Genomic DNA, 26469 nt, shown 5'->3' with positions numbered 1-26469 from the left:
ATCTCATGGAATACAGGGAGAGCTAGCCATTTGGATACTGAACTAGCTTGAAAGAAGAGTGGTGGTGGAGGGTTGCTTTTCAAACTGGAGGCCCGTGATCACTGGAGTGCCGCCAGAATTGGTACTGGGTTCACTACTTTTTGTCATTTATATAAATAATTTGGATATGAGCATAGGAGGTATAATTAGTACGTTTGCAAATGACACCAAAATTGGAGATGTAGTGGACAGAGAAGGAGGTTACCTCAGTACAACGGGATCTTGATCAAATGGGCCAATGAGCTGAGGAGTGATAGATGGAGTTTAGTTTAAATAAATGTAAAGTGCTGCATTTTGGAAAAGTAAATCTTGGCAGGTCCTGGGGAGTGTTGCTGAACAAAGAGACCTTGGAGTGCAGTTTCATAGCTCCGTGAAAGTAGAGTTGCAAGTAGATAGGATAGTGAAGAAGGCGTTTGGTATATATACCTTTATTGGTCAGAGTATTGAGTACAGGAGTTGGGAGGTCATGTTGCAGCTGTACAGGACATTGGTTAAGCCACTGTTAGAATATTGTGTGTAATTCTGGTCTCCTTCCTGTCGGAAAGATGTTGTGAAACTTGAAAGGGTTCAGAAAAGATTTACAAGGATGTTGCCAGGGTTGGAGGATTTGAGCTATAGGGAGTGGCTGAACAGGCTGGGGCTGTTTTCCCTGGACCTTCGCAGGCTAAGGAGTGACCTTTATAGAGGTTTATTAAATCATAAGGGGCATGGATAGGATAAGCAGACAATGTCTTTTCCCTGAGGTGGGGGAGTCCAGAACTAGAGGGTATAGGTTTGGGGTGAGAGGGGAAAAATGTAAAGGGGACCTAAGGAACAATTTTTCCAGGCAGAGTGTGGGGCGTGTATGGAATGAGCTGCCAGAGGATGTGGTGGAGGCTGGTACAATTGCAACATTTAAGAGGCATTTGGATGGGTACATGAATAGGAAGGGTTTCAAGGGGTATGGGTCAAGCGCTGGCAAATGGGACTAGATTAGGTTAGGATAACTGGTCGGCATGGGCGAGTTGGACCGAATGTTGGAGAGATTATCTGGGGAAGAAGGGTTTTGAGTACACCCTTGTGTAGAACACCAGGGAAAGTAGGGGAGAGAGAGGGGGCAGGCAGTCGGTCAATAGAAGACGGTGCCTGTTTAATCACTGAACAAAAGACGCGGACACTGTTGGAAACATGTCTTTGTAATGTTTCCATCGGTACCTGGAGATCTCCTTTGGATAATCTGATTTTCGGATAATTGGTATTCGGATAAACGAGGTTCCCCTGTAATTAGTATAATATGAATGATTACTATGCGGGGTGGCACGGTGGCACAGTGGTTAGCACTGCTGCCTCACAGCGCCAGAGACTCGGGTTCAATTCCCACCTCGGGCGACTGACTGTGTGGAGTTTGCACGTTCTCCCTGTGTCTGCGTGGGTTTCCTCCGGGTGCTCCGGTTTCCTCCCACAGTCCAAAGATGTGCAGGGTCAGGTGAGTTGGCCATGCTAAATTGCCCATAGTGTTAGGTAAGGGGTAAATGTAGGGGAATGGGTGGGCTGCGCTTCGGCGGGTCGGTGTGGACTTGTTGGGCCGAAGGGCCTGTTTCCACACTGTAAGTCTAATCTAATCTAATCTAATATGCATCACAATTTTTAGTTCTGAAGAAGAGTTCTACCAGACTCAAAACATTAACTCTTTCTCTCCACAAATGCTTTCAGACCTATTGAGTTTCTCCAGCGCTCTGCTTGTTTTTTATTTCAAGCATCCGCATTATTTTGCTTTTATTATTTGGTATTGGCTCTTTGATGTCTAAACCTGCTGTCAATCTTTGACTGTGCCTGTTCCCCTATCACCGCATAAAGAACCCAAATTTAAACCACATGATGATAAAAGAATACTGACCAGTGAATCTTGCCTTCACGCATTCCCTGTAAAGGTAATAATACAAACACTTCATCTGTTTGAAATGTTCTGGTTTCAGTAAACTCATTGGCACATATATTCATCTTTGCCTGTAAAGGTTTTAAATGCTCCTGCAATTGAGATCCAACATAGAGGATTTTTACTTGATGAATTTTATTTCATAGCCACAGGTGAATTCGAATTGACCAAACCCAGTGGATTCATTTGGCAAATCACTGGTAGGCAGTAACAGAAAACCTGTACCTTTGCCATGACTAGGATAGTACACTTTATTGTCTTGAGAATCTGATGCTATCTCTGAAGGACTCTCCATGCTATGGACTACAACTGTTTTTCACACAAGTTATGCATTATGTCTTGAAAATTGTTAAACATGAAATTGAAATCTTGGTTTGACAGTGTTTCTTTTGATAGCCCTTAATTAATTAAAAGTTGAGTTTTTTTTTCACCTTGACTTTACCTGTGATTGTCCTTGGAGAAATCGTCTCTGGGAACGGAGTTTTTATGTTCATGATAACATTACAATTAGAATTAGGTTTATTGTCATGTGTGCTCAAGTATGAGAGTAAGGTGGAAAGTTTACACTGTCACCCCTCCTGCCAAATGAGGTACCAAGTACTTGGGTCTTGGATACATGAAATAAGTTACAGTACCTTAATGATTCATAATATAAGTTGGAAAAATAAGAAATAAAGTTAAAAAGATAATCATTACAGTCAGATAAACAGATGATGGGTAAAGATTACATTGCAGTAGATCAAGGCATGGGGCTTTGACATGTGATCTGACCATGCTTGCAAGCCACTGACCACCCACACCAGTCCCCAGTCCAACAATCATCCCTGCTCTGGGCTCCATAAATAAGGATATAGTGTAATTCTACTTTTGCTTTCAGTATTGGTCCTTCACAGTCTACTAAGATCCTACTGAATGGTTCCCTCCAAAACTGATAATAGATATTCAGCGTGCCACTTTGATTATGTGTTGAGGCATTCCCACCAATTCACATATGTGATTAGCTTACTTAGTGTGGAAACAGGCCCTTTGGCCCAACAAGTCCACACTGACCCGCCGAAGCACAACCCACCCATACCCCTACATTTACCCCTTACCTTACACTACAGGCAATTTAGCGTGGCCAATTCACCTGACCTGCACATCTTTTGGACTGTCGGAGGAAACTGGAGCACCCAGAGGAAACCCACGCAGTCACGGAGAATGTGCAAACTCCACACAGTCAGTCGCCTGAGGCGGGAAATGAACCCGGGTCTCTGGCGCTGTGAGGCAGCAGTGCTAACCACTGTGTCACCGTGCTGCCCACCATACCCAGCCATTAGAAATGTTGATGTGTCTATGTCTGAGTTTCTGATACTCCGATATGTCCAGCTGGAGGAATTTCATGTGCTTTCCAGCTGTATCTCTTCCGAAGTAGAGGTTGTACCACAACTTAGTGAGCACTTATCCTCTCTCATAGTCTGCAGATCTGTAAGGAGAACTCAATTTTCTCATCAGAACCCCTCTTTTTGAATTCATAACTTAAGTTAAAACATAGGAACAGACAGCTGAACCAAAGCAACCTTTCCACTTCTATTTGCAACACATTAAGACTGAACTGTTGAAGACCTCTAAATAGTCACTCCAATGGTTTCAAACCAGACTTTTGAATAAGCATTCCCAGATTTTGTGAATAATTATTTCCCGATATCAGTTTTGTATCTCAAACCAAAGACTTAATTTATTAAATCCAAACTAACATTAGTGGAGACAAAAATTAAGCAGTACAGTAAGCTGATTAATGTCTGTGCTTTAAATACATTAGTTTTCAGCCCATTCACACACAAGACAGACGGACAATCAAACCCAATTAAGGGATAATTTTATTTTTTTTAAAAAGTCAAAACTATCCAGATTACTTAAATGGTTTTCACAATGCATTGTTTCCCAAGCATAAATGTTAACTCCTTGGCTGTCTTCCTGAAACATTGATTGGGATCCTCATCTCAGTTCAACTTGAAGGCAATAATACTTTGAACTCTGCTTTCCTCTCTCTCTGGGCTTTTGGAAGTTAGTGCATCATATTAGACAGGGAGCTTTCAAATCCTCATGTTAGTTCCACTATATTCCAGAGCCATCCCTCAAAAAAATTCTAAAGCAACTTTAATTCTGGTTCTGTCCTGATAGACTGAATCTCCCTGAATCCTTAGTTACCATTCAGCAATTGCCATCATCATTGTGCTTCAACATGAGCTCTAATAAATGGAGGAATTGAATTTTTAATTTCTTCTAAGTGAAGAATATCTTTGATTGCTTTGTATATTACTACTTCTCCCCTTTTCAGTCCTACCTCTCCATACCCCAAGTGCTTTTGCAGCCACCTCTGACTCACTCCCCATTCCTGCCACACCCATCTCCCTGTGGTTCCCTAGCATTTGAAATTCCCAGATCCAACAGAAGTCCTCTGTTTGGCCAAAGGCATCTCCCACAAAGTCATGTTGCTTGGCGAAAGAAGACAACCCCCCCCCCCCCCCCCCCCGCAATGCCTCTGTCTTCATTATACTGGATATAAGACTTTAGAGCCATGAATGATTTAAGCTTTCTCCTATTGTCTCATCTGACTCCACACACACACCCACCCCCACCTCATTCCGGATTCCACCTAGTGCGTTATAACTATGTAATATTCTCATTTAAAGTAATTATCCAATGAGCTTTCATAGTTCCCACATTAACAGAAAACAGAAACAGTGATCCAGCAGCAGTGATATCATAATTTGGATTTGTCATATGAACAATTATAACTTCAGCAATTTACCACTTTGGAAAAATTTGGAAAAATAAAAATCCTTTGTCAAATATGTTGACTTGACTTAGGTGCTACTACTAAAAGTTAATTAACTTGTGGACTTGTACATGTTAATATAAATTTAGTACCCATTTCTCTCATTTTGTTATCTCTAAAGCTGGAATTTTTTTTAAAGACATGTATTTTCAGGATAATATTTTTGGGGAAAGCATACTTTGTATTAGTGGTTTGTGTATTCAGTTTAAAAGTTAATGTGAAATGTGTTAAATGGAAATTGATTATGATATTACACATTTAATATTCTTTTCTTCCTCAGCTGATCTGAAAAGAACAATTGCTGTCCTGCTTGATGACATTTTACAACGCTTGGGAAAGCTGGAAAACAGAGTGGATGACATGCTTATAAGCAGTTTGACAAATAGTACCAACAATACCAACACCAATCCTGTGTCAGCAGCTTCCAATAAACAAATGAATGTTCAAGGTAGTATTAGATAGCAAGTCTGCAAAGGGGGTAAGAAAATGGCATACTATTTTTGTTTCCTTTTCTGTTTTGGTAACCATCAAATCTTACAGACCTTTTCCAAACGTTTCATTGAAATTTCTGTCCAGTTCAAGCACAGTAAGTATCTGGTGCTGTGTACAGTCTCATAGAATTTTGAGATCAGTACATTGTGTTAAAACTAATTTTGCAAAACAAAATCAACCTAATGTCATACTGGAACAGATTGCATGTGAATGCAAATTCTTGGGGATCTGTCTCATGGTTCAGTGCGATTTTAGTTGGCTGGATTTTTAAAATGTTATGCTTGTAGACAAAAGAGATCTGTTATATGAAACAGAAATTACCTAGTCAGACATTAGTCCCACTAATATGTATTTAAAAGTTGTCATATCTTTACTGACATTAATGTTATTACAGTTTAAAATGAACTATTTTAAGTGCACTGAATTTGCATGTAAATACAAAACAGTCATGCTGAATATTTGGTCAGTAATGATATGTTTCCATATGCTACAAGTATATCCTAGAATCACTTTCAAGTATGATAATAAGGATACATCACCCCCATTTTCTATTCATTTCACCTAGAACTTGCACTGATGCCTTCAAAGCTGTAGAGAATTTTGAAATGACTGATAGTGAATGTACTGCACAGATTAAAGCTATTGCAGATATTTTGCAATATGCTTTGGTTAGAAAGGAAGGGAACCTGATTATTTATGCATTCATAAAGACATAGATGGACAATTAATTTTTTCAGTGTGCTGCACGTTTTCGTGTACTGAACTACTACCACTACCTTATCTTTCTGTACCTGCTAGGCACCTATTTAGGAATGAAAAGGACTTCTGCTTACTTTATTTAATTTGATTTATTTTTTTACTGTAGGAATTTATTTACATTGTCTGCTTTTAAAGTTTATAATTGGTTTGCAGATTCACCTTGTGTACAATATATTTCAGGTCTTGAGTTTCTTGATGGAAACAGAGTTAATTGTGGCCTCTCCCCAGTGTAATTAAAACTGCAGTACTTCATAGTAAGACATATCATTGGAGAATAAGGTATCCATTTTTAAAGTACAGTGAAATTTCCAGGCCAGTTGGCCTTTGTGTACGCTAATGGAGAAAGCCTGTAGGTGCTTTCATTGGAGCTGCAGGTAACATTCATAAAACATAAATTGACTTGGAAAAATTCACAGGTACTTTGCCTATGTATTCCACTCTTAAAATGTAAATACATTTTTACTGTAATGAATTTATTAGAAGCTGTGCATTGCCCATAAAACAAACTGCATTAATAGTCCGACATCAAATGTTTCCTACACAGTGCTGCAGATTTAAGTGTAAATGCTTTTTGTAACTCTATGCTTTTTGACCTGTTAATCTGCTGAGCAATAAACGTCTGTTTTGGGGCTTTGGGGTTTACATTTGCTTTGCTATTTATGCTTCATTTAAATGTTCCTTTTATTCATGCTGTCAAATGTGTTTTGCAAAGCAAGTGAGCAACATAACAGGAAAGAAAATGAACAAAGTTACTTGGACAGCATTTGAGTTACTCAGTTTGATACTGGTGTTAAACATACTGTTGATCTCAATAATTGGCTGCAGCAGTGGGCTGTCATTATATCCCTTTGTGTTGAGGTCTTGGGGCTAAAAGAGTCTCTTCGTAGCGATATACGTCAAGAGAGCTTGAACAGTCTCAACCTAGCTTTTAATGAACCTAAGCAAGTAACATAAAATTCACAGTATTACTCAGGGAAGCATCAAGAATCAAAACATTCATTGTGTCCTAGGGAATACACTTCTAAGATAAGACACAATAATGAGACAATGTAGAAGCTGATTTATTTTGCAACTCACCTGAGCATAGTTCATGTTGACTTTCAGTTGACAATTGTAGAGATCGCATTTTCTACCACTGTTACATCTGACATAGATGACGACAAATTTTCAGCGAGACCATTTTTAAGTCAGTCTTTTTCTGGCTTACCTGCACTATTGTATTTTCAAAGAAGTTTGCAGATAAGTCACAGGTTGGAATGTTGGATTTAAAATCTAAATTATTATCACAACTAGCATTGAAATTCACCTTCAAACTAATTTATTATGATACTTGTCCAGATAATGTTAATAGGCTAGGAATTGACTTCATTTTCTTAACTTTTGCCCATCATGTGACCATTTCTGAAACACCGTTGTTATCTTAAAATTAAATGAAGAATCTAGAAGGAAATCTAATTTGAATTAAAGCAATCTGAAGAGGGGGAAATGAATCCTTCCAAAAGATTTCCTTACTGAACTTTAATCCAGGTCTAAGGTTGATAGCTTTCTGCTGAAAGTGTATTTTATTTCTCCTCATTGTATACTCTGTTACCATAATTGTATTTTTCAACAAGTGTAGCTAATGTAATGTACCCAAGTAGCTGAATATGAAGTAAATGATGGAAAAAAATCCACATTTTAAGTCCTCATTTCAGTATTGTAAAAATAGTAATACTACACCATTAGGCAATTATGTTTTATATTTTTTCAAGGTAATTTAAATAAATAGATGGTGGATGATCATCTCGAGAGAGAAAATTGGCAAGAAAGTAGGACTTGTGGAATTGGTCTTCTAGAGAACTGGTATGGATGTTGCAGACCAAATGACATCCTATTGTGCTGTAATGTAAAAGCTTCTGCTTACTTTGTTACTAATATCATAAATGTGCATAGTGAGTCATTTTAGTTTTCCGTTTATGGTAAAATTTAAGTGCATTTAATTAATTATTTTGGTAGCACAAGCCTGAAACTTCTGAAAATTCCAACATTCCAACCTGTCCCAAATTTATTTTGATAAATGTTTAACACCAGAATCGCATTTCCTTTCGGTTCTTGATGTAAGTGAGTTCAGACTAAATACAACTTTTTGGGTTAATTCATTCTTGAGATATGGGTGTGACTAACAAAGCCAACATTTATTGCATATCACTGAGAATGTGGTGGTGGTCCATCTTCTTGAACTAATGCAGTCTGTACAGTGAAAATAATTCTATTGCTGCAATTCTTTTACTGGCTGCCATATTTTCATTAACAGAAAAATCTATGCTCACTTTGTGCAATATTTGTTGCTTTGCACTTATAACAGAATTTTTTGTAATTTTTATGCCACTGCTGGGTTAACCAGTTTTTCTTGCAATTTGCACAGCGGTAATATCATCTCCAAGACTGTTTGTTTGATAGTCTATTTCAATAATAAAATTGAGATATATGAACTATTTTTGAGAACTTAAAAATACTGGAAATAATTGTATTTCACCTGAGTTTTTTAAATTGTAAAGCAAAATAATGTGCTGCTGCAAAGCTTAATCATTATTATGTGACACTGTTTCTGGAGCTTTGTGGTTGGAAGTACTTCTAATAAAGTTCATTTAAAAGGCTTACAGCGCTATTTTTCACTTCCCTGGTCTGTCTGGTTCTTTTTAAGTAATGTTTTTCTTTGGGAGTCATTGCTATTTAATGCATATTTCCTGGCTTCTTTCCTTCTGCTTACACTGTGTCCTCTGCCAAAAAATACTTTCCCATTATTGGTTCATATTTGTTTGAAGGTATGATTCAAAATCAGCTTACGGGAGCCTCTGAAATAAAATTACACAATCTACCTCAGATACTGAAAGAAAAATACCCTATAGTTATTTGCCACTCGTTTTGAAAGAGATTGTTGTTTAGTTTTCTTTTAGAAGTATTGATTTTGATCTTTTCCTTAGCCAAAAAGTAAAATGGTCGTGAAATATTTGGAAACAGAGGCAAATAATAAATAGGTTACAAGAGGAGTGCCTGTGTTAGGGAAGTAAGGTTGGAGTTGTCATCAAATGGCTGATATGAAGAGGATGGGCCAAATAACTACTATTATTTACGAAGAAACATTTTGAAACAACTCATAGTTCAGGTGTAGCAGAAAGGGAAATGCAATTCTTCACAGATCACAACATATTTTTGGTCTATATTAAAACATTTTCCCCTCCCTTCCACTAAAAGTCATTATATTTTTGTTAAAATTAGTATAATTTTTGATGGTATTGAAATAGGTTAATTTACCTGAAAAAAAATCATACAAAGCAACTTTCTATTTCATATTTTAGAAATAAACTGCTTTGGTTTTTAAGAGATTACCATAAGACATAGGAGTGGAAGTAAGGCCATTTGGCCCATCGAGTCCATTCCACCATTCAATCATGGCTGAGAGGCATTTCAACTCCACTTACCCGCACTCTCCCTGTAACCTCCATTTCATGAGAGATCAAGAATTTATCAATCTCTGCGTTCTGTGGCATTGAATTCCACAGGCCTATCACTTTCTGGCTGAAGAATTGTCTCCTCTAATTCTAAGGCTTTGCCCACGGGTCCTGGTCTCCCCACTTAATGGAAACAACTTCCCAACATCCACCCTTTACAAGGCATGCGTTATCTTGTAAGTTTCCATTAGGTCTCCCCTCAACCTTCTAAACTCTAATGAATACAGTCCTAGGATCCTCAGCTGTTCATTGTATGTTAGGCCTACCATTCCAGAGATCATCCATGTAAATCTCTGCTGGACACGTTCCAGTGCCAGTATGTCCTCCTAGAGGTGTGGGGCCCAAAATTGGACACAGTATTCTAAATGGGACCTAACTAGAGCTTTATAAAGTCTCAGAAGCATATCACTGCTTTTATATTCCAGCCTTCTTGAGATAAATGACCAACATTATATTCATTTTCTTAATCACACACTCAACCTGCAAGCTAACCTTTAGAGAATCCTGGACTAGCACTCCCAGATCCCTTTGTTCTTTAGCTTTATGAATTTTCTCACCGTTTAGAAAATAGTCCATGCCTGTGTTTTTTTTTTCCAAAGTGCAAGACCTCACATTTGCTCACATTGAATTTCATCAGCCATTTCCTGGACCACGCTCCTAAACTGGCTAAATCTTTCTGCAGCCTCCCCACCTCCTCAGTACGACCTGCCTGTCTACCTAACTTCGTATCATTGGCAAACTTCAACAGAATGCCCCCAGTCCCTTCATCCAAATCATTAATATATAAAGTGAACAGCTGTAGCCCCAACACAACCTTGTGGGGCACACTGTCACCGGTTGCCATTCCAAAAAAGAACTTTTTATCCCAACTCTGCCTTCTGTCAGACAGCCAATCCTCAATCCATGTCAGTAGCTCACTTTGAACACCATGCGCCCTCCCCTTACTCAGCAGCCTCCCGTCAGGCACCTTATCAAAGGCTTTTTAGAACTCTAGTTAGATAACATCCACTGGGTTTCCCTGGTCTAACCTCCTTGTTACCTCTTCAAAGAATTATAGCAGGTTTGTCAGGCACGACCTCCCCTTACGAAATCCATGCTGATTTGTTCTACTCTGACCTGCACTTCCAAGAATTTAGAAATCTCGTCCTTAATGATGGATTCTAAAATTTTACCTACAACCGAGGTTAGGCTAATCAGACTATAATTTTCCATCTTTTGACTTGATCCTTTCTTGAACAAGGGGGTTACAACAGCGATTTTTCCCATCATCTGGGACTTTCCCTGACTCCAGTGAGGATCAATTTTTAGACCTTTTAGCTTTTCTAGCACTTTCTCTTTTATAATGGCTACCATACTCCACTCTGCCCCCTGACTCTGCTTAATTATTGGGATATTACTCATGTCTTTCACTGTGAAGGTTGACACAAAGTACTTAAGTGCTTCAGCTATTTCCTTATCTCCCATCATGAGCCTTCCAGCATCAATTTGGAGTGGCCCAGTGTCTACTTTTGCCTCTCGTTTGCTGCTTATGTACTGAAAGAAACTTTTACTTCTAATATTACTGGCTACCCTACCTTCATATTTGATCCGCTCCTTTCTTATTTCTCTCTCTTATCCTCTGCTTGTTTTGTAGCCTTCCCAATCTTCTGAATTCTCAATGCTTTTGGCCACTTTATCGGCTCTTTTCCTTTGATACATTTCCTGACTTCCTTTGTCAGCCTTGGCTGTCAAAACTCCCACCCTGGAAAATCTTTCTTTTCTTTGGGACGAACCTCTGTACTGTGTGCTCAATTACACCCAGAAATTCCTGTCATTGTTGCTCTACTGTCTTCCCTGCTAGGCTCTGCTTTCTGACATGCTCTATCTATTTCCCGGTGTATCTTGCGCCCCTGGTCCTGACCACTGTTAGGGGGACTGTACCTAACTCCCATTATGTGTTTTTTTTTGCCTATGTTGTTCCTCTACTCCTCCACAGAGACTCCACATCATCTGACCCTATGTCATTCACTGCCATAGATTTAATTTCACTCTTAGCTAACAAGGCAACCCTGCCTCCACTGCCCACCCCCCTGTCTTTTCAATAAGTTTTAAATACTTGGATGTTTAACTGCCAGTCCATCATTCTCTATGTGAAGGGCCAGTTGAAATATCATTTCGTGAGGTTAGTCATCCTTACAATTCTAGGTCTGGAATGAATCTCTCAAACTAACTTTTAAAATGAACAAGAAATATACATTACCCATTACGTGATTGACTGAATATTCAATTTCGTATTGTGATATGCAACTGAAATGAGACGTTACTTTTGACAAAACAAAACTTTATCTGATTATTTCTGACATCTTGAGGGCCTACGTTGGAATTAGCATATTTTATTTTCATCTCCTACAGCTTGTAAAAATTGAAAGGTTCATCAAACAGTAAAAACACATTTGACGAACAGCAAGGTACTGAATATTTACATTTCCAGAACAACATTTCTTCCTTTGTTGCTGATCAAAACTCAATTCAGTTTCGAAAAATTTCCCAAGGCCTTGGCCTGCATTTTTGTCCCCAAGTTGCAGGTCCACAAACCAGACCTAGGAAAAAGTGCCCCAAAACTTCAGATTTTGTTTGGACGGAGTTAGGGAGAGGTGGACAGGTTTTATGAAAGTCATAGCTGTCAATCAGGGGTTTAAGGGCTGCTGGGTGTGAGGCAGCCTTAGAAAAAGGCCACCTTTGTTGCAGCACTAAAGAAAAGGGTAAAGTAAAATAAAATGGCCCACATTTCTCACTACTCCCTCCTACTCCCCATGCTTTATACTTGTCAATTCCCATGTTACCAATTGGCCCCTCGCAACCTTGGTGCCAACCTACACCCTGTATCCAGCTCCTCCTGTGCTTCTCAAAGATATGCTGCAACCTTTGTTGCTAACCCACACCATACCATCCACTTAACCATGACACTTCATATTGTCACAACCAAAATATGCACCTCAATCCATTCACTTGTCCCTTCACACACTTGATTAACTCATGTCCCTCTACCTAATTCAGATAATTGCTTCCTGCTTTATAATTTGTCATTAGCCTAACCAAACTTTATATCATTACAGAACTTTCAGCTTTGTGTGGTTTAACATCAATAGATGGTTTTCCACATTGTGAAGAGAAAGTTAAGGTGAGGAAATAAACCTTTTCTTTCTGAATCTTAGTAATTAAAGTTGATTTTTAAAACAAAAACTTAACCGTTCCTTAAATGTTTGTTACAAGTTTTTTGAGGTGGTATTAGCATGTGTGTTAGTGATACTTAAAAAAAACTTTCATGAGCATAGTTCCTTTCGAAGTTGAATATGCTGTCAGTATTCACTGAAGATCTTATGAATGTTCATATAGGCAAAACTACTGGATGGCATCTGGTGTCATTCCAGTCATTGTCTTGCAACAATTTAAAGGTTGAGTACATGTACTGAAAAGCAAAACTCAATTTTGGAGGTTCTTATCTGGTGTGAGATAGTTTTGATTTATGTTAGCTGATCACCAACCTCAAATAGATGGCATCAGCCAAAGAGCGGGAAGACCATCTTGTCAACCATTGTTTAGTGTCTTTGATGAACCTGAGGAATGATGAGAAAAAAGTGTGCATCTCAAATATACCTTTATTTTTTAAAATATTGATTGCCTATACAGTCTTGTACAGTACGTAGAGATAAACTAATTTTGTTCCTGCAACCATTCTGTTCAAAAAGACACATAAAATGCCAATCACTGGTTGCTAAAGGTGTTGCCAATGCCTGATAATTTTAAGTATGGATTTAAAGGTGGAGTAAAAAATATGATAGAGCAGTTTTGGGAACAGAACCCTTGACAAGGTCAAGTTTGATCAACATAGTCAAATTAATGTCTGTCGGGATGTTTACAAATGCAAATTAGGTCATCAATGAGGCTCCAGCAAAGGTCAGACAGGACTGAACTTACAAGCATAAGTCAAGGTCCAATGAGACCATCGATGCTATGATTTATTAGTTGGTAAAATTGAGATCTCTGCTTTTTTTTTCATTTTTTTTATTGTTTACTTTTGAAATGTGCCTACTGTACTGTACAGAAATTGAGGGTTTTGTTAAGGAAAAGAAGGAAGCATATGTCAGGTATAGACAGGATAGATTGAGTGAATCCTGAGAAGAGTATAAAGGCAGTAAGAGTATATTTAAGAGGGAAATCAGGAGGGCAGAAAGGGTATATGAGAGAGCTTTGGTAAATAGAATTAAGGAGAATCCAAAGTATTTTTACAAATACATTGAGGACAAAAGGGTAACTAGGGAGAGAATAGGGCCCTTCGACGGTCAGCAAGGCGGCCTTTGTGTGGATCCGCAGAAAATGGGGGAGATACTAAACAAGTATTTTTGCATCAGTATTTACTGTGGAAAAGGATATGGAAGATATAGACTGTAGTGAAATAGCTGGTGACACCTTGCAAGGCGTCCATATTACAAAGGATTAAGTGCTGGATATCTTGAAACGCATAAAGGTGGATAAATCCCCAGGACCTGATCATGTGTACCCTAGGACTCTGTGGGAAGCTAGAGAAGTGATTGCTGGGCCTCTTGCTGAGATATTTGTATCATCAATAGTCACAGGTGAAGTGCTGGAAGACTGCAGGTTGACTAATGTGGTGCCACTGTTTAAGAAGGGTGGTAAGGACAAGCCAGGGAACTATAGACGAGTGAGCCTGATGTCGGTGATGGGCAAGTCATTGGAGGGAATCCTGAGGGACAGAATGTACATATGTTTGGAAAGGCAAGGACTGATTAGGGATAGTCAACACGGCTTTGTGTGTGGGAAATCATATCTCATAAACTTGGTTGAATTTTTTTGAAGAAGTAACAAAGAGGATTTATGAGGGCAGAGCGGTAGATGTGATCTATATGGACTTCAGTAACACATTCAACAAGGTTCCCCGTGGGAGACTGATTAGCAAGGTTAGATGTCACAGAATACAGGGAGAACTAACCACTTGGATACAGAACTGGCTCAAAGGTAGAAGACAGAGGGTGGTGGTGGAGGGTTGTTTTTCAGACTGGAGGCCTGTGACCAGTGGAGTGCCACAAGGATCGGTGCTGGGTCCTCTACTCTTTGTCATTTGCATAAATGATTTGGATGTGAACATAAGAGGTACAGTCAGTAAGTTTGCAGATGACATCAAAATTGGAGGTGTAGTGGACAGCAAAGAAGTTTACCTCAGATTACAACAAATCTTGACCAGATGGGCCACTGGGCTCAGTAGTGGCAGATGGACTTTAATTCAGATAGTGAGGTGCTGCATTTTGGGAAAGCAAATCTTAGCAGGACTTATACACTTAATGGTAAGGTCCTAGGGAGTGTTGCTGAACAAAGAGACCTTGGAGTGCAGGTTCATAGCTCCTTGAAAGTGGAGTTGCAGGTCGATAGGATAGCGAAGAAGGCGTTTGGAATGCTTTCTTTTATTGGTCAAAGTATTGAGTACAGGAGTTGGGAGGTCATGTTGCAGCTGTACAGGACATTGGTTAGGCCTCTGTTGGAATATTGCGTGCAATTCTGGTCTCCTTCCTATCGGAAAGATGTTATGAAACTTGAAAGGGTTCAGAAAAGATTTACAAGGATGTTGCCAGGGTTGGAGGATTTGAGCTATAGGGGGAGGCTGAACAGGCTGGGGCTGTTTTCCCTGGAGTGTCAGAGGCTGAGGGGTGACCTTATAGAGGTTTACACAATTATGAGGGGCATAGATAGGGAAAATAGGCAAAGTCTTTTCCCTGTGGTCGGGGAGTCCAGAACTCTAGGTGAGAGGGGAAAGATATAAAAGAGACCTAAGGGGCAACATTTTCACACAGGGTGGTACGTGTATGGAAGGAGCTGCCAGAGGAAGTGGTGGAGGCTGGTACAATTGCAACATTTAAGAGGCATTTGGATGGGTATATGAATAGGAAGGGTTTGGAGGGATATGGGCTGGATGTTGGCAGTTGGGACTAGATTGGGTTGGGATATGTGGTCGGCATGGACGGGTTGGACCGGAAGGGTCTGTTTCCATGCTGTACATCTCTATCACTCTCTGACCCCCACCTCTGACATCATGATGAAGCTGTTCAAGATGCTGGAGTTTGGGGCACTGCTCCGAGGAACTTTACAGCAATATTCTAACAATCACAACCAATGTCTGGTGGAAAATTTTGCCTCATCCCAATTGTCTAATACTTTGCTGGAAAACCTTGGTTCCACAGTCAGTCAAATATTGCTTTGTTATCAAGGGAAGTCACTATTCTCATCTCTTAAATTTCGCTCCATGCAGATACAATTGTGTTTTGAAGTCAGGAAGACAAGTCATCAATTCAAGAGGGATGGTAAAAAAGTACCATGGTGTCGGTTGGCATACGCAAGAAAACTGGTTGTATGCTTCATTAAAATATCACCAAGGGGAAACATGTGGATTAGGAATAGAAAAGGGTCAAAGATAGAACTTTGAGGCATGGTAGATATGCTGATTAGGATAAATAGGAAGTAACCCAGTATGTGCAATGCCACATATCAGACACGTGATGGAGCAGGATGGTATCATCAAGTTTGTAACACAAAGTAAACATAGAAATAAATGAAGGGAAATGATGGAATGATCCATAGAAAAAGCCCTACAATATTTCTCAATGTCGACTTTGATCAGGTTGGTCATGATGCTGGGACTAAATTGAAGGGATTCAAACAAGTAATGATGGGCATGGATTTATTAATAACAAATCATTAATAAATAAGCAGGAGTTAATGTCGGAGCAATGGTTGACTATAAAAGCGGATTCAAATGGACCTTCTTTAAGGATCACCTAAAAACTGTAGGACAAAGTGCCAAAATCTGAGTAACTTGATTTGAAGGAGAAAAGATAAAAAGCTGAATGGAAACCAAGTTTTAAGATTAATATTTTTGTAAGATGTTACAATATATTTTTCTATTTCTGTCCTTTTTCTAGTAATGCTAATGATAAAGGATTATTTTCATATTAGCAAACACGAATGTAATAAATCTTCTTAATACTGAACACTTGCGATTATAATTTTCTTCTCATTTTATATTTGTTCAAGTGGATGCAAGAGATGTGGAAATCTGAACCTTGCTATGCAAAATATGGTGTCAATGGAACTGTATGTTCATTTATTGTGTATCTCAGTGAGGTATGTTATTTTTACTTCCATTTAAAAAATTGTCTAATGTCTCTGGTTACATACAGTGCAGGCGCTAACGTGTGACTTACCTATGAGCAATGTGATTTTTTTTTCTCTCAAATTCCTGAAACATTCAATTTTCAATAACTAATAGTGAGCCTGTCAGTTAATACAATATCATTATAGTTTTCCCATGCATTCTACTTTGGGGAAAAAAGATTCAGGCTACTGACATTGATTCCAGTGAATATTATTTCACCCATCAGAAACCAGGCTAAATTTAAATAAATAGCATCATAGAATTGTCAATGATGAAGGAGCCTGTAATTTTTTTCTTTATTTCTACACCGCAAAAGGTGAGCCGTAGACTTAAGGCATAAAAAGAAGTACATCTAATAACTTCACTGAATTGCAGCAAGACTTTAGTTTTCAGGTTTGCAAAATTCAGCAAAGTATTAACTATTGCCTTTTTAAATTGGTTTGCTACTTTATATTGACTGTATTATGCATATTTATTATGTCACTTGGGTTAACCTTCTTTGTTTTACCATACTGTCATTGTTTAAAAGTTCAAGCAATGCATAGTGACCTCCTATTCAAATATAATGAACATGTACTCTTGGTGAACTTAATGTAAGAAATATGAGCAGGAGTAGATCATAAGGCCTGTTAAGCCTGCCCCACCATGCAATACAAACCTGGTTGATTATCAGCATAAACACCGCTTTCTTACCTTTCCTTTGATTCCACGAGAGAGAAAAAATTTGTCTGTTTCATCCTTAATTGCAATAACAATGAAACCTCCACAACTCTGAGGTAGAGAATCCCGAAGATTCGCAACCCTTTGAGTTTAGAAATTTTATTTTAAAATGTCAGTCCTAAATTGTAGTCATCTTGTCCTCAGACTGCCCCAGTCACTCTTCAGCCAAGGGAACAATTTCTCAGTGTAAAGTCCCTTCAAAATATTGTATTTTTCAATGAAATCACCTCTCCTTCACCAAAACTTGACATAGTACCAGTGCAATTTATTGTGATTGGGAAGCAATCTAATCAGGAAGCAAGCGATCTCATTGCTGCACTGTGTTGGAATACAAGCATACCTTTCCTTCAATGTGGAGGCTGAAACTGAACACAGTATTCGAAGAGTGGCCTTGCCAAAGCCTTATACAATCTCAGAGGACTTTTTTATTCCAAATCTTCAATCTCCTGAAAATAAAGGCCAACATACTAAATGCTTTCATAATTACTCACTTTGCCAGCATGCTAACTGGATGTATTTATACAGATACACCCAAGTCTCTCTGAACATCAACATTTACAAGTTTCATATTTTAAAGAATACAATTTTTTTATTCTTACTATCAAATTGAATAAGATTGCACCTCCCACAAAATAACCTGTCTGCTGTCACATAGCTCAATTACTTAACCTTTGCAAATACTTTCTGCAGCATTGATGTGTCCCCCTCACAGATTTCATTCCCATCAAGCTATGTATTTCTAGTTAGTTCTTTTAGTCTCTTACTTTTAGATTACTTTTAGTCTGTTTGTCTAATTCATTAGCATTGGGTGTAAGTACAGCAACTGTGGCCCTAGACAGACATAACCTACTAATGTAAAAATGTACCATTTGTCTGTACTCCACTCCTTATTCACTAATCAATCCCCTATATGTGTTAGTCCAACTCAGAGTCGTGTGTAGCATCTTTTGGAAATTCAAGTATACTACATTTACTGATTCCCTTTGTCCACGCTGCTGCTTGCATCGTAAAGAAATTGAAGTAAATTTGACAGACATTAGTTCCTTCCTATAAAACCATGTTGATTTTGATTGTGCTATGATTTTCTAAAATTGTTTATATAGTCATGTTGTTGCGACTTTCTTATTCAGAAACTCAAGAATTATCCAGATGATTGATGTTGGTAACTGACACACACAGTTCCCTGTTTTCTTCCTACTATCTTGGAAAGAGGAATTGCATTTGCTGACTTCCAATCTGTGGGGCCATTCTAGTATCTAGGAAATTTTGAGAAACTGCATCCAGTACTAATATATTGCTTGTACTTAAATCATTTGTTACAGGATTTAATTTCCTGTAATTAAGGTACTTTCAAATATTAACAAATGAGATGTTGTTTTTCCTCTTTTTCTTACCATGCTTTGTCTTTTTCTTTACTACTGAAACATGTCTTCATACTGCATTCTAAAATCACAACTAAATATGATCATTTCTTTGCTCATCCTCAACGCAGACATACTTGCATACAATAAATACACACTTAAATACAGTAAACACATCTTGAAATTTTTATTCTTAGAGTGATGTTTGTAAATGTTGTGGAATTGGAGAAACTAAAGCCAATTTTGATGATCAGTGCTCCAAACTCTGTTCCCCACTTCAATTCTAAGCCAAAAGCTAATTCAATCTTTTCCCATGTTTAAAATCATTTGAAGTCAAATTTAACACTGTTGCCCCTCCAGCTGAGATCAAATTTTCAAGAAGTACACTCTATCACATAAGGTAATTGGAAATATATCAAACCGTAAATCATTGGGCGGCACAGTGGCTCAGTGGTTAGCACTGCTGCTGCACAGCACCAGGATCCCAGGTTGGATTCCAGCCTCGGTGATTGTCTGTATGGAGTTTGTCTGCGTGGGTTTCCTCTGGGTGCTCCGGTTTCCTCCCACAGTCCAAAGATGTGCAAGTCAGGTGAATTGGCCATGCTAAATTGCCCATGGTGTTAGATTAGTCAAAGGGAAATAGGTCTGGTTGGGTTACTCTTCTGATCTAATCTAATCATTCAAACCTGTATTGTCCATTTCACTACTTATGAACAAAATGAAAAACAATGCATTAATTTTTTTTTGTTTTGGTAATAGGCAATATTGAGTTCTGACCGTGCTGCACACTGAATAGCACATGAAACAGGATGTGCAATACAAGAGTTCAAGCAAATGATTTAATAATATTTGGCAAATGCCAAATTGTCATTCATTTTAAACCATAAATTTACAACCCTCTTTCCCAGAATTGCTAACTTATAGCTTCTTTTCAGAAGATAACCAGAGAAGTCCTCACTCTTCCAAGAGGCTCAGAAATGGGCTATCTGTTGTTCAATGCCTTAACTTCTAACATTGACCTTGAAGATAACACACATTAATTTTAAATATACTTTAATCCTAAGGTTGTTTGAATTGCACTTATTTTCATGTTTGTTTTTAGGGTTTCTTATCAATGTGTTCACCAGGTGCCCAGTTTATCTCCAGTTATTTTTCAGTTTGGGGATTTCAAGTTTTGTTTTCTGAAATATTCTGGATTATCACCTAGATATTTATAATATTACTGTTCTTCTCTTCACACCACTTGGTTTCACCATAAATTAAAGGCAATGTTTCAAACCATAACCATCCTATAATGTTTTGTATTCTTAACATTATTAATATAGAATAGGATTTTGGTAACCAAATAAATTGAGTTTTTCTTCCTGACAAACTTGCTATATTGCCAGTGAGTGACTCTGAGCACAATAGCATGTTAGTTGGTGTGGGTCATTCCTTTTCATGAAAGCATGAAATAATTGAAAGCGAAGCCAAAGTTCATATTAAGGTGTAAATATTGAATTGTGTAGTTCTGTCATCGTTAGAAATTATAGAAATATTGATTTTTTTTTTCCACTGTTCTTCATGAAGCCACTGATGTGGACAAAGTGAAAGAGAGTTGTAAAGACTGAGAACTCTTCAGTTTATAGGTAGGACCCCTAATAGAATAGAGTGATAAATGTGCAGTGATGACCTACTTTTACTGTAAACTGCAAGGATAAACAAAAACTTAAAAGGATGGTTCTAGATCCATTGAAAATTGGAACTGATGTCATTACCGATAACTTAGAAATGAACAAGAATTCACCATTTAGAAAAATTCATCTGTGGTTTAAGGCGCATGACAAAAGTCAGGCACACCCACTGCAAAATAAATTAAATTGAAGAGTCAGCCATTCAGGGCTTTCATATATTCCAAACAATTAGTTTCAGAGTGAAAGAGTTAAAGATAGATTCTACTTCAAGTTTTAAAAAAAATACAATATCTATCTCTTGTTCTGTTATATTGTTCAATTTTAATGTGATATATTAATTGTCTATATTTCTTTAGATTGAGAATTTCTGCCCTATGCTTCCAGTAAGAATAAATGAGGTTGCTAATAATGATGCGTTAAAACCCAAGGTGAGAGAGTTGAATCATTAATACATTTTAAATGTTTTTAGAAATAAACTATCAGAAGCAATAGTTTTTGTAATTCTCATTCAAGTATACATATGTTATTTAAAGCACATTATACAATCGACAAGGTATTCTTATGCTTTCTATCAGTCTTTCTTGAAATACAATAAACACATCTTGAAATTTTTATTCTTAGTGATATTTGTAAATGTTGTGGAATTGGGGAAACTAAAGCCATTTTTGATGATCTATGCTCTAAACTCTGTTCCCTACCAACTCTATACCTTTCATTGATAAGAGACTGAAATTAAACTTGGACATGAACTTTTGCCACATTGGAGAGCTCTCCATCATAGCAAAGATAGCAGAATTTACAAAACCTAAGACTTGCTGCCACGCACCTGATGAAAAATCATCTAGATTCAAAATGTTAGCTTGCTCTCTGACAACAGAGTTGCCTGACCTGCTGTGATTTCCAGCATTTATTGTGTTAAGTACAAATTCTAGCATCTGCAGTAATTTTCCTTAAATATTTCTGACTTTTTAAAAAGTTGTTTCTACCTTAAGTGCCCATAACCACATTGAATAGCTATTACCTAACTAACCAGGATCAAAATACTAACTAGCTTAGACTTCTTACATACTGACCTAGTTGCAGAGCAGCAAGCACACCCAATGTGTTCACTGTATTTAAAGGCATTTGCAGAGCCAAGTCTGGTGGCTCCACCCTAGCTCTCCATAATATGGATGCAGGAGAGGCCTCTCCTATAAGGTAAAATCTCTGTTGGTATTTTCTGAAAAGCTGACCCATGTCCAGGAGTGATCAATTATGTGCTGGAATGCCAACTAACAGAGCCTAGCAATGGAAATTGCAGCTATTTGTATATGTGCCCAAGTTGGACAGTTTCTTAAGGCCAAAAAATGACCAGAATTGACTCCTACCTGATACTCCAACTGGAAGATTGCATGGATAGGGTCAGTAAAGTCAAGTACATTACCAAGATAGATTTACTCAGGGGAAACTAGCAGAATCCCTGGTAGCCTATCCAGAGGAAATTTCTGCCTGTGTAACTTATACCAGTGTTGAGTCATGCTGTTTGGACTCCAAAATGGTTCAGTAGTTAGCACTGCTGCCTTACAGTGCCAGGGACCTGGGTTCGATTCCAGCCTCAGGCGACTATCTGTGTGCAGTTTGCACATTCTCTCCGTGTCTGCGTGGGTTTCCTCCCAAAATCCAAAGATGTGCAGGTTAGGTGAATTGGCCAGGCTAAATTGCCCATAGTGTGCGAGATTAGTCAGGGATAAATGTACAGGAATGTGTCTGGGTGGGTTACTCTTCGGAGGGTCGGTGTGGACTTGTTGGGCCAAAGGGCTTGTTTCCACACCGTAGGGATTCTCCAATTCTAATTTGAAAGGCCAATGAACCAGATAGTGACAAGTTTATGTAATTTTGTAGTGTACCTAAATGACCGCTCAGTGTACAGCAACATATAGGTAACATGCTGAGAACAACTGGAAGTCTTCTCTGGAAAATACAGTCAGATGACCTAATGGTCAGTCTCTCAAAGAGGGTGTTTAAGGCCCAAGTGACCTTTCTAGGATATGTAGTGGGTCAAAAATGAGGGCTGCAAAGGCAGCAGCTATATTACAGTTACCCCTTCCTGCAACAAAAACAGGAAATAGTTTCTTTTTTTGGGAATGTGAGAGTTCTCCTGAGAAGTTGTCAAACTTCAGAATAGTAGCTGTGCCTCTAAGAAACCTGTAACAGTTAAAAGCAAAGGTTGCATGAACCAAGGTATGCCAAACTGCTTTCAAAAAGCTGAGGGCCATTTTAGCATGCAAGGTTGTGCTTGCAGTTCCAAACTTTAAACAAGCTGTCAATTTAATCAGTATGAGTGACATGAGGATGGGGGCTGTTCTCCTTCAGAAAGATAAATCTGGAATGGAGAGACCAATCAAGCACTTTGCCAAAAAAGAACAAATATCAGAGATTATATTCTACAGTAGAGAAGGAAACCCTTAGTTAGTTACTGCCTCTGAAATATTTGATGTAACTATCAGAAATGGGTACAGAGAGACATAATCTATACTGGCCACAAACCGTTAACTTTGCTGAAAAGTTTAGGACCCAGAATGCCAGCTTATTGCATTACAGTTCATTCTTTCAGTCATATCACCTCAAAATCACCCACTTTGCCAAGAAATCAAATGTGATTGCAGATGCTTTATCCATAATTTAGTGACCTCATTAGAAATGAAAAGATAACGTTGGCTGAGACTTAGAGAATGAAGGTATATGTTGTATTGTTACATATTTAATTCATTTTCGCCCTTTGTAATGAAATAGGAATGAATCTAATTTCATTTGTCATGCAGCGGAAGTATTATGACCACTGGTCAGAATTCTGAAGTACTGTGGACGATTTTAACTTGTAATTCCAAAACGTTTTTTTTAAGTGAGAGCCTGTAATGACCAAATTTACTGGTGTGTGCTAGTGGGACTGAACGTTTTCATGGTATACCAGCCTAAATTCAAATGTTACTGTGCTACAAAAGTGGCAGTCAAGAAACTACGCCTTAGTCATTCCTACAGTGAAGGTAACAATCTCTTACTTCTGAATGGTAGGGTGAGATAGCTACACAAAATAAAATAGGAAAATGAAATGAATCTCTCTCACCCTGAATACTGGAATTTAGTGACAGTTAAAACGAGTTGGAACTACAGAATTTCAACTCATTTGCAAATCCGAGGATTATACAGCTGACTGGTCAACTGCCAACGTCAATGCCAACAGTAATCTCTACCACAGTAACTGCAGTGTTCAGCTATTCACTCTTAGTCACAGAGTCCTACAGAGCAGAGACAGGTTCTTTAGCCCAAACTGGTCCATGTCTACCAAGATGTCCATCAACACTACCCCCATTTCCCTGCACGTGACCCATTTTCTTCTGAACTGTTCCTTTGCATGTATTTGTCCAATGCCTTTTAAGTGTTGTTAATGTATCCATCTCAACCACTTCTGCTAGCAGCTCATTCCACATGCATACCACTCTCTGTGTAAAATAAAAGTTGCCCTCTAGTTCCCTTTTATTCTTCCCTTCTAACCTTATCCTGAAGCCCTCTAGGCCTTTATTCCCCAACCCTGGGAAAAAGACTCAGTGCATTCACCCTAACTATGCCCCTTATGATCTTACACACTTCTATAACTAATCCCCCGTCCCGTCCCCCCGCTTCAGTCTGCTATGCTCTAAAGAAACGAGTCCTAGTTTTCTCCAACCTCTCCCTATAACTCAGACCATTCTGGACCTGAATCCTGGCAACATACTTGTAAATTTCTTCTACACTCTTTCCTGTTTGATAAAATCCTTCCGATAACAAGGTGACCAAAACTGAACACAGTGCTCCAAGTGCAGCCTCACCAACATCCTGTGTACCTGCAACATAACTTCCCAACTTCTGTACTCAGTGCCCTGACTGATGAAGACCAGTGTACCAAAAGCCGCCTTCACTGCCCTGTCTATCTGTGCCTCCACTTTCAAAGAATCATGCAGCTGAACTCCAACATCCCTTTGTTCCACTACACTCCTTAGGGCCCTACCATTCACCATGAAAGTCCTACCTTGATTTGACTTTCCAAAATGCAAGTTCTCACACTTAAAATCCATCTGCCATTTCTTTGCCCACTTCTCCAGCTGATCAAAGTCTGCTGCAATTTTTGATCATGTTTCTTACTGTCCATGATAACGCCTATTTTACTGTCATCTGCAAACTTACTAATCATGCTTTGTACATTCTCATCCAAATCATTGATATAGATTGTAATGGGCCCAGCACTGACCCCTGAGGCACTCCACTAGTCACATGCCTCCAATCCGACAAACATCTTTCCACAATTACCCTCAGCAACCAACCATCAAGTCAATTTTGTATCCACTTTGCCAGCTTGACCTGGATTCCAAGCGATCTAACCTTCCAGAGCAGCCTATCATGTGGAACCATAATCAAAGGCCTTAGTGAAATCCGTATGGACTATGTCTGCCGCTCTGCCCTCGTCAACCTTCCTGGTCACTTCATCAAAGAACTCTAACAAATTTGTGAACAATTCAGACATTGATCTGTAAAGCTTTTAGTTTTTATCTTTTTGGACTCCCCACTTAATTCTAATCTGTGTCTGTGTGCACCGCATTATTAATTCTTTTTTGTTTGTAATTAATTAGTTTAATATTTTTAACATATGAGTTAATTGGGTATGGGAGAAAGAATCCACAAAGTTTTAAATTAATCTTTTTGTATCTAACTGAGGGATCGTGTGAATAAAGAAGAGCCAAAGAGACCTTGGAGTCCAGGTTCATATTTCCTTGAAAGTGGACAAACAGGTAGATAGGATAGTGAAGAAGCATTTGATATGCTTTCCTTTAATAGTCAGAGCATTGAGTATAGGAGTTGGGTGGTCATGTTGCAGTTGTACAGGATATTGGTTAGGCCACTGTTCGAATATTGTATGCAATTCTGGTCTCCCTCCCATCAGAAGGATGTGGAACATGAAAGGGTTCAGAAAACATTTACAAGGATGGATAAAAAACAAGGGTTGGAGGATTGAGATATAGGCAGAGGGTGAATAGCCTGGGGCTGTTTTCCCTTGAGTGTTGGAGGCTGAGGGGTGATCTTATAGAGGTTTATAAAATTATGAGGGGCGTGGGTAGAGTAAAGAGACAAGGTGTTTTCTCCGGGTTGGGGGAGTCTAGAACTAGAGGATATAGGTTTAGGGTGAGAGGGGAAAGATTTAAAAGGGACTTAAAGGGCAACTTTTTCTCACACGGTGGTGCGTGTATGGAATGAGCTGCCAGAGGAAGTGGTGAATGCTCGTACAATTACAGCATTTAAAAGGCATCTGGTTGGGAATATGAATAGGAAGGGTTTAGAGAGATTTAGATCAAGTGCTCGCAAATGGGACTCAGTTAGGTTAGGATATCTGGTTGGCACGGACTAGTTGTACCAAACGATCTGTTTCCATGCTGTACATCCCTATGACTCTGAGCCAGTTCATCCATCCTCACCTGGAATTTTCAGTATTCTGTCTGGAACTATTCTGGTCTCCCTCCTATAGGAAGGATGTTATGAAACATGAAAGGGTTCAGAAGAGATTTACAAAGATGTTGCCAAGGTTGGAGGATTTGAGCAGAACAACTATTAGAGACCCTTGTTTGGATCTGGTCATAACAGTGCTCTTTATTACAGTCATCTGTACTTTATCTGAGAGAGTACTTTTTCTTCCATTGTTGCATTATTTTCTGTTTGGTGTTCAGAATCACTATTACTCCATTATTGTTAGGCCGAGGTTGCAACCAGTCTTGATGGTTTGCTGGAAATGCTGGCTGAACGTAAAGAGCTCACGTGGATAAAACTAAGAATAGAAAGGATGAAAGAGAACTGGATCATGGATATGAAAGCATTGGCAAAGAAACGGAATTTAGAAAATCGACCAAAAAAAAAGGTATAACATTGCAAATACGTTACCTTAAATTTCTTTTTTGTTTCTGAAAAAAGCACTTTGACAAGTTATTTCCT

The 26469-nt window shown here is 38.6% G+C and overlaps 2 protein-coding genes across 3 annotated transcripts in view; both read left to right on the top strand.

Annotated features, from left to right (window-relative positions):
• ccdc126 (coiled-coil domain containing 126) overlaps positions 1 to 12606 on the top strand; it is a 37201-nt gene extending 24595 nt beyond the window's left edge. The window contains exons 5-6 of one of the 2 annotated variants that reach the window (XM_072575299.1): positions 5056 to 5223; positions 11909 to 12606. In XM_072575299.1, the coding sequence (XP_072431400.1) occupies positions 5056 to 5223; positions 11909 to 11922 (182 nt within the window). In that variant the 3' untranslated portion in view covers positions 11923 to 12606. Of the gene's footprint in view, positions 1 to 5055; positions 11660 to 11908 lie in introns of those variants that run through there. The other variant, XM_072575298.1, reaches the window with a different exon arrangement.
• A 6220-nt stretch (positions 12607 to 18826) lies between these two features.
• Positions 18827 to 26469, top strand: part of LOC140480434 (alpha-1,6-mannosylglycoprotein 6-beta-N-acetylglucosaminyltransferase A-like) — a 54653-nt gene continuing 47010 nt past the window's right edge. Inside the window, exons 1-3 of the mRNA XM_072575297.1 lie at positions 18827 to 20430; positions 20832 to 20903; positions 26234 to 26395. Of these exons, the coding sequence (XP_072431398.1) occupies positions 20850 to 20903; positions 26234 to 26395 (216 nt within the window). The 5' untranslated portion in view covers positions 18827 to 20430; positions 20832 to 20849. The remainder of the gene's footprint in view (positions 20431 to 20831; positions 20904 to 26233; positions 26396 to 26469) is intronic.

This window comes from Chiloscyllium punctatum, chromosome 8, assembly GCF_047496795.1.
Source record: "Chiloscyllium punctatum isolate Juve2018m chromosome 8, sChiPun1.3, whole genome shotgun sequence".
Taxonomy (NCBI): domain Eukaryota; kingdom Metazoa; phylum Chordata; class Chondrichthyes; order Orectolobiformes; family Hemiscylliidae; genus Chiloscyllium; species Chiloscyllium punctatum.
Note: the sequence above shows the minus strand (reverse complement) of the source record. Positions and strands in the feature narration are given on the sequence as shown.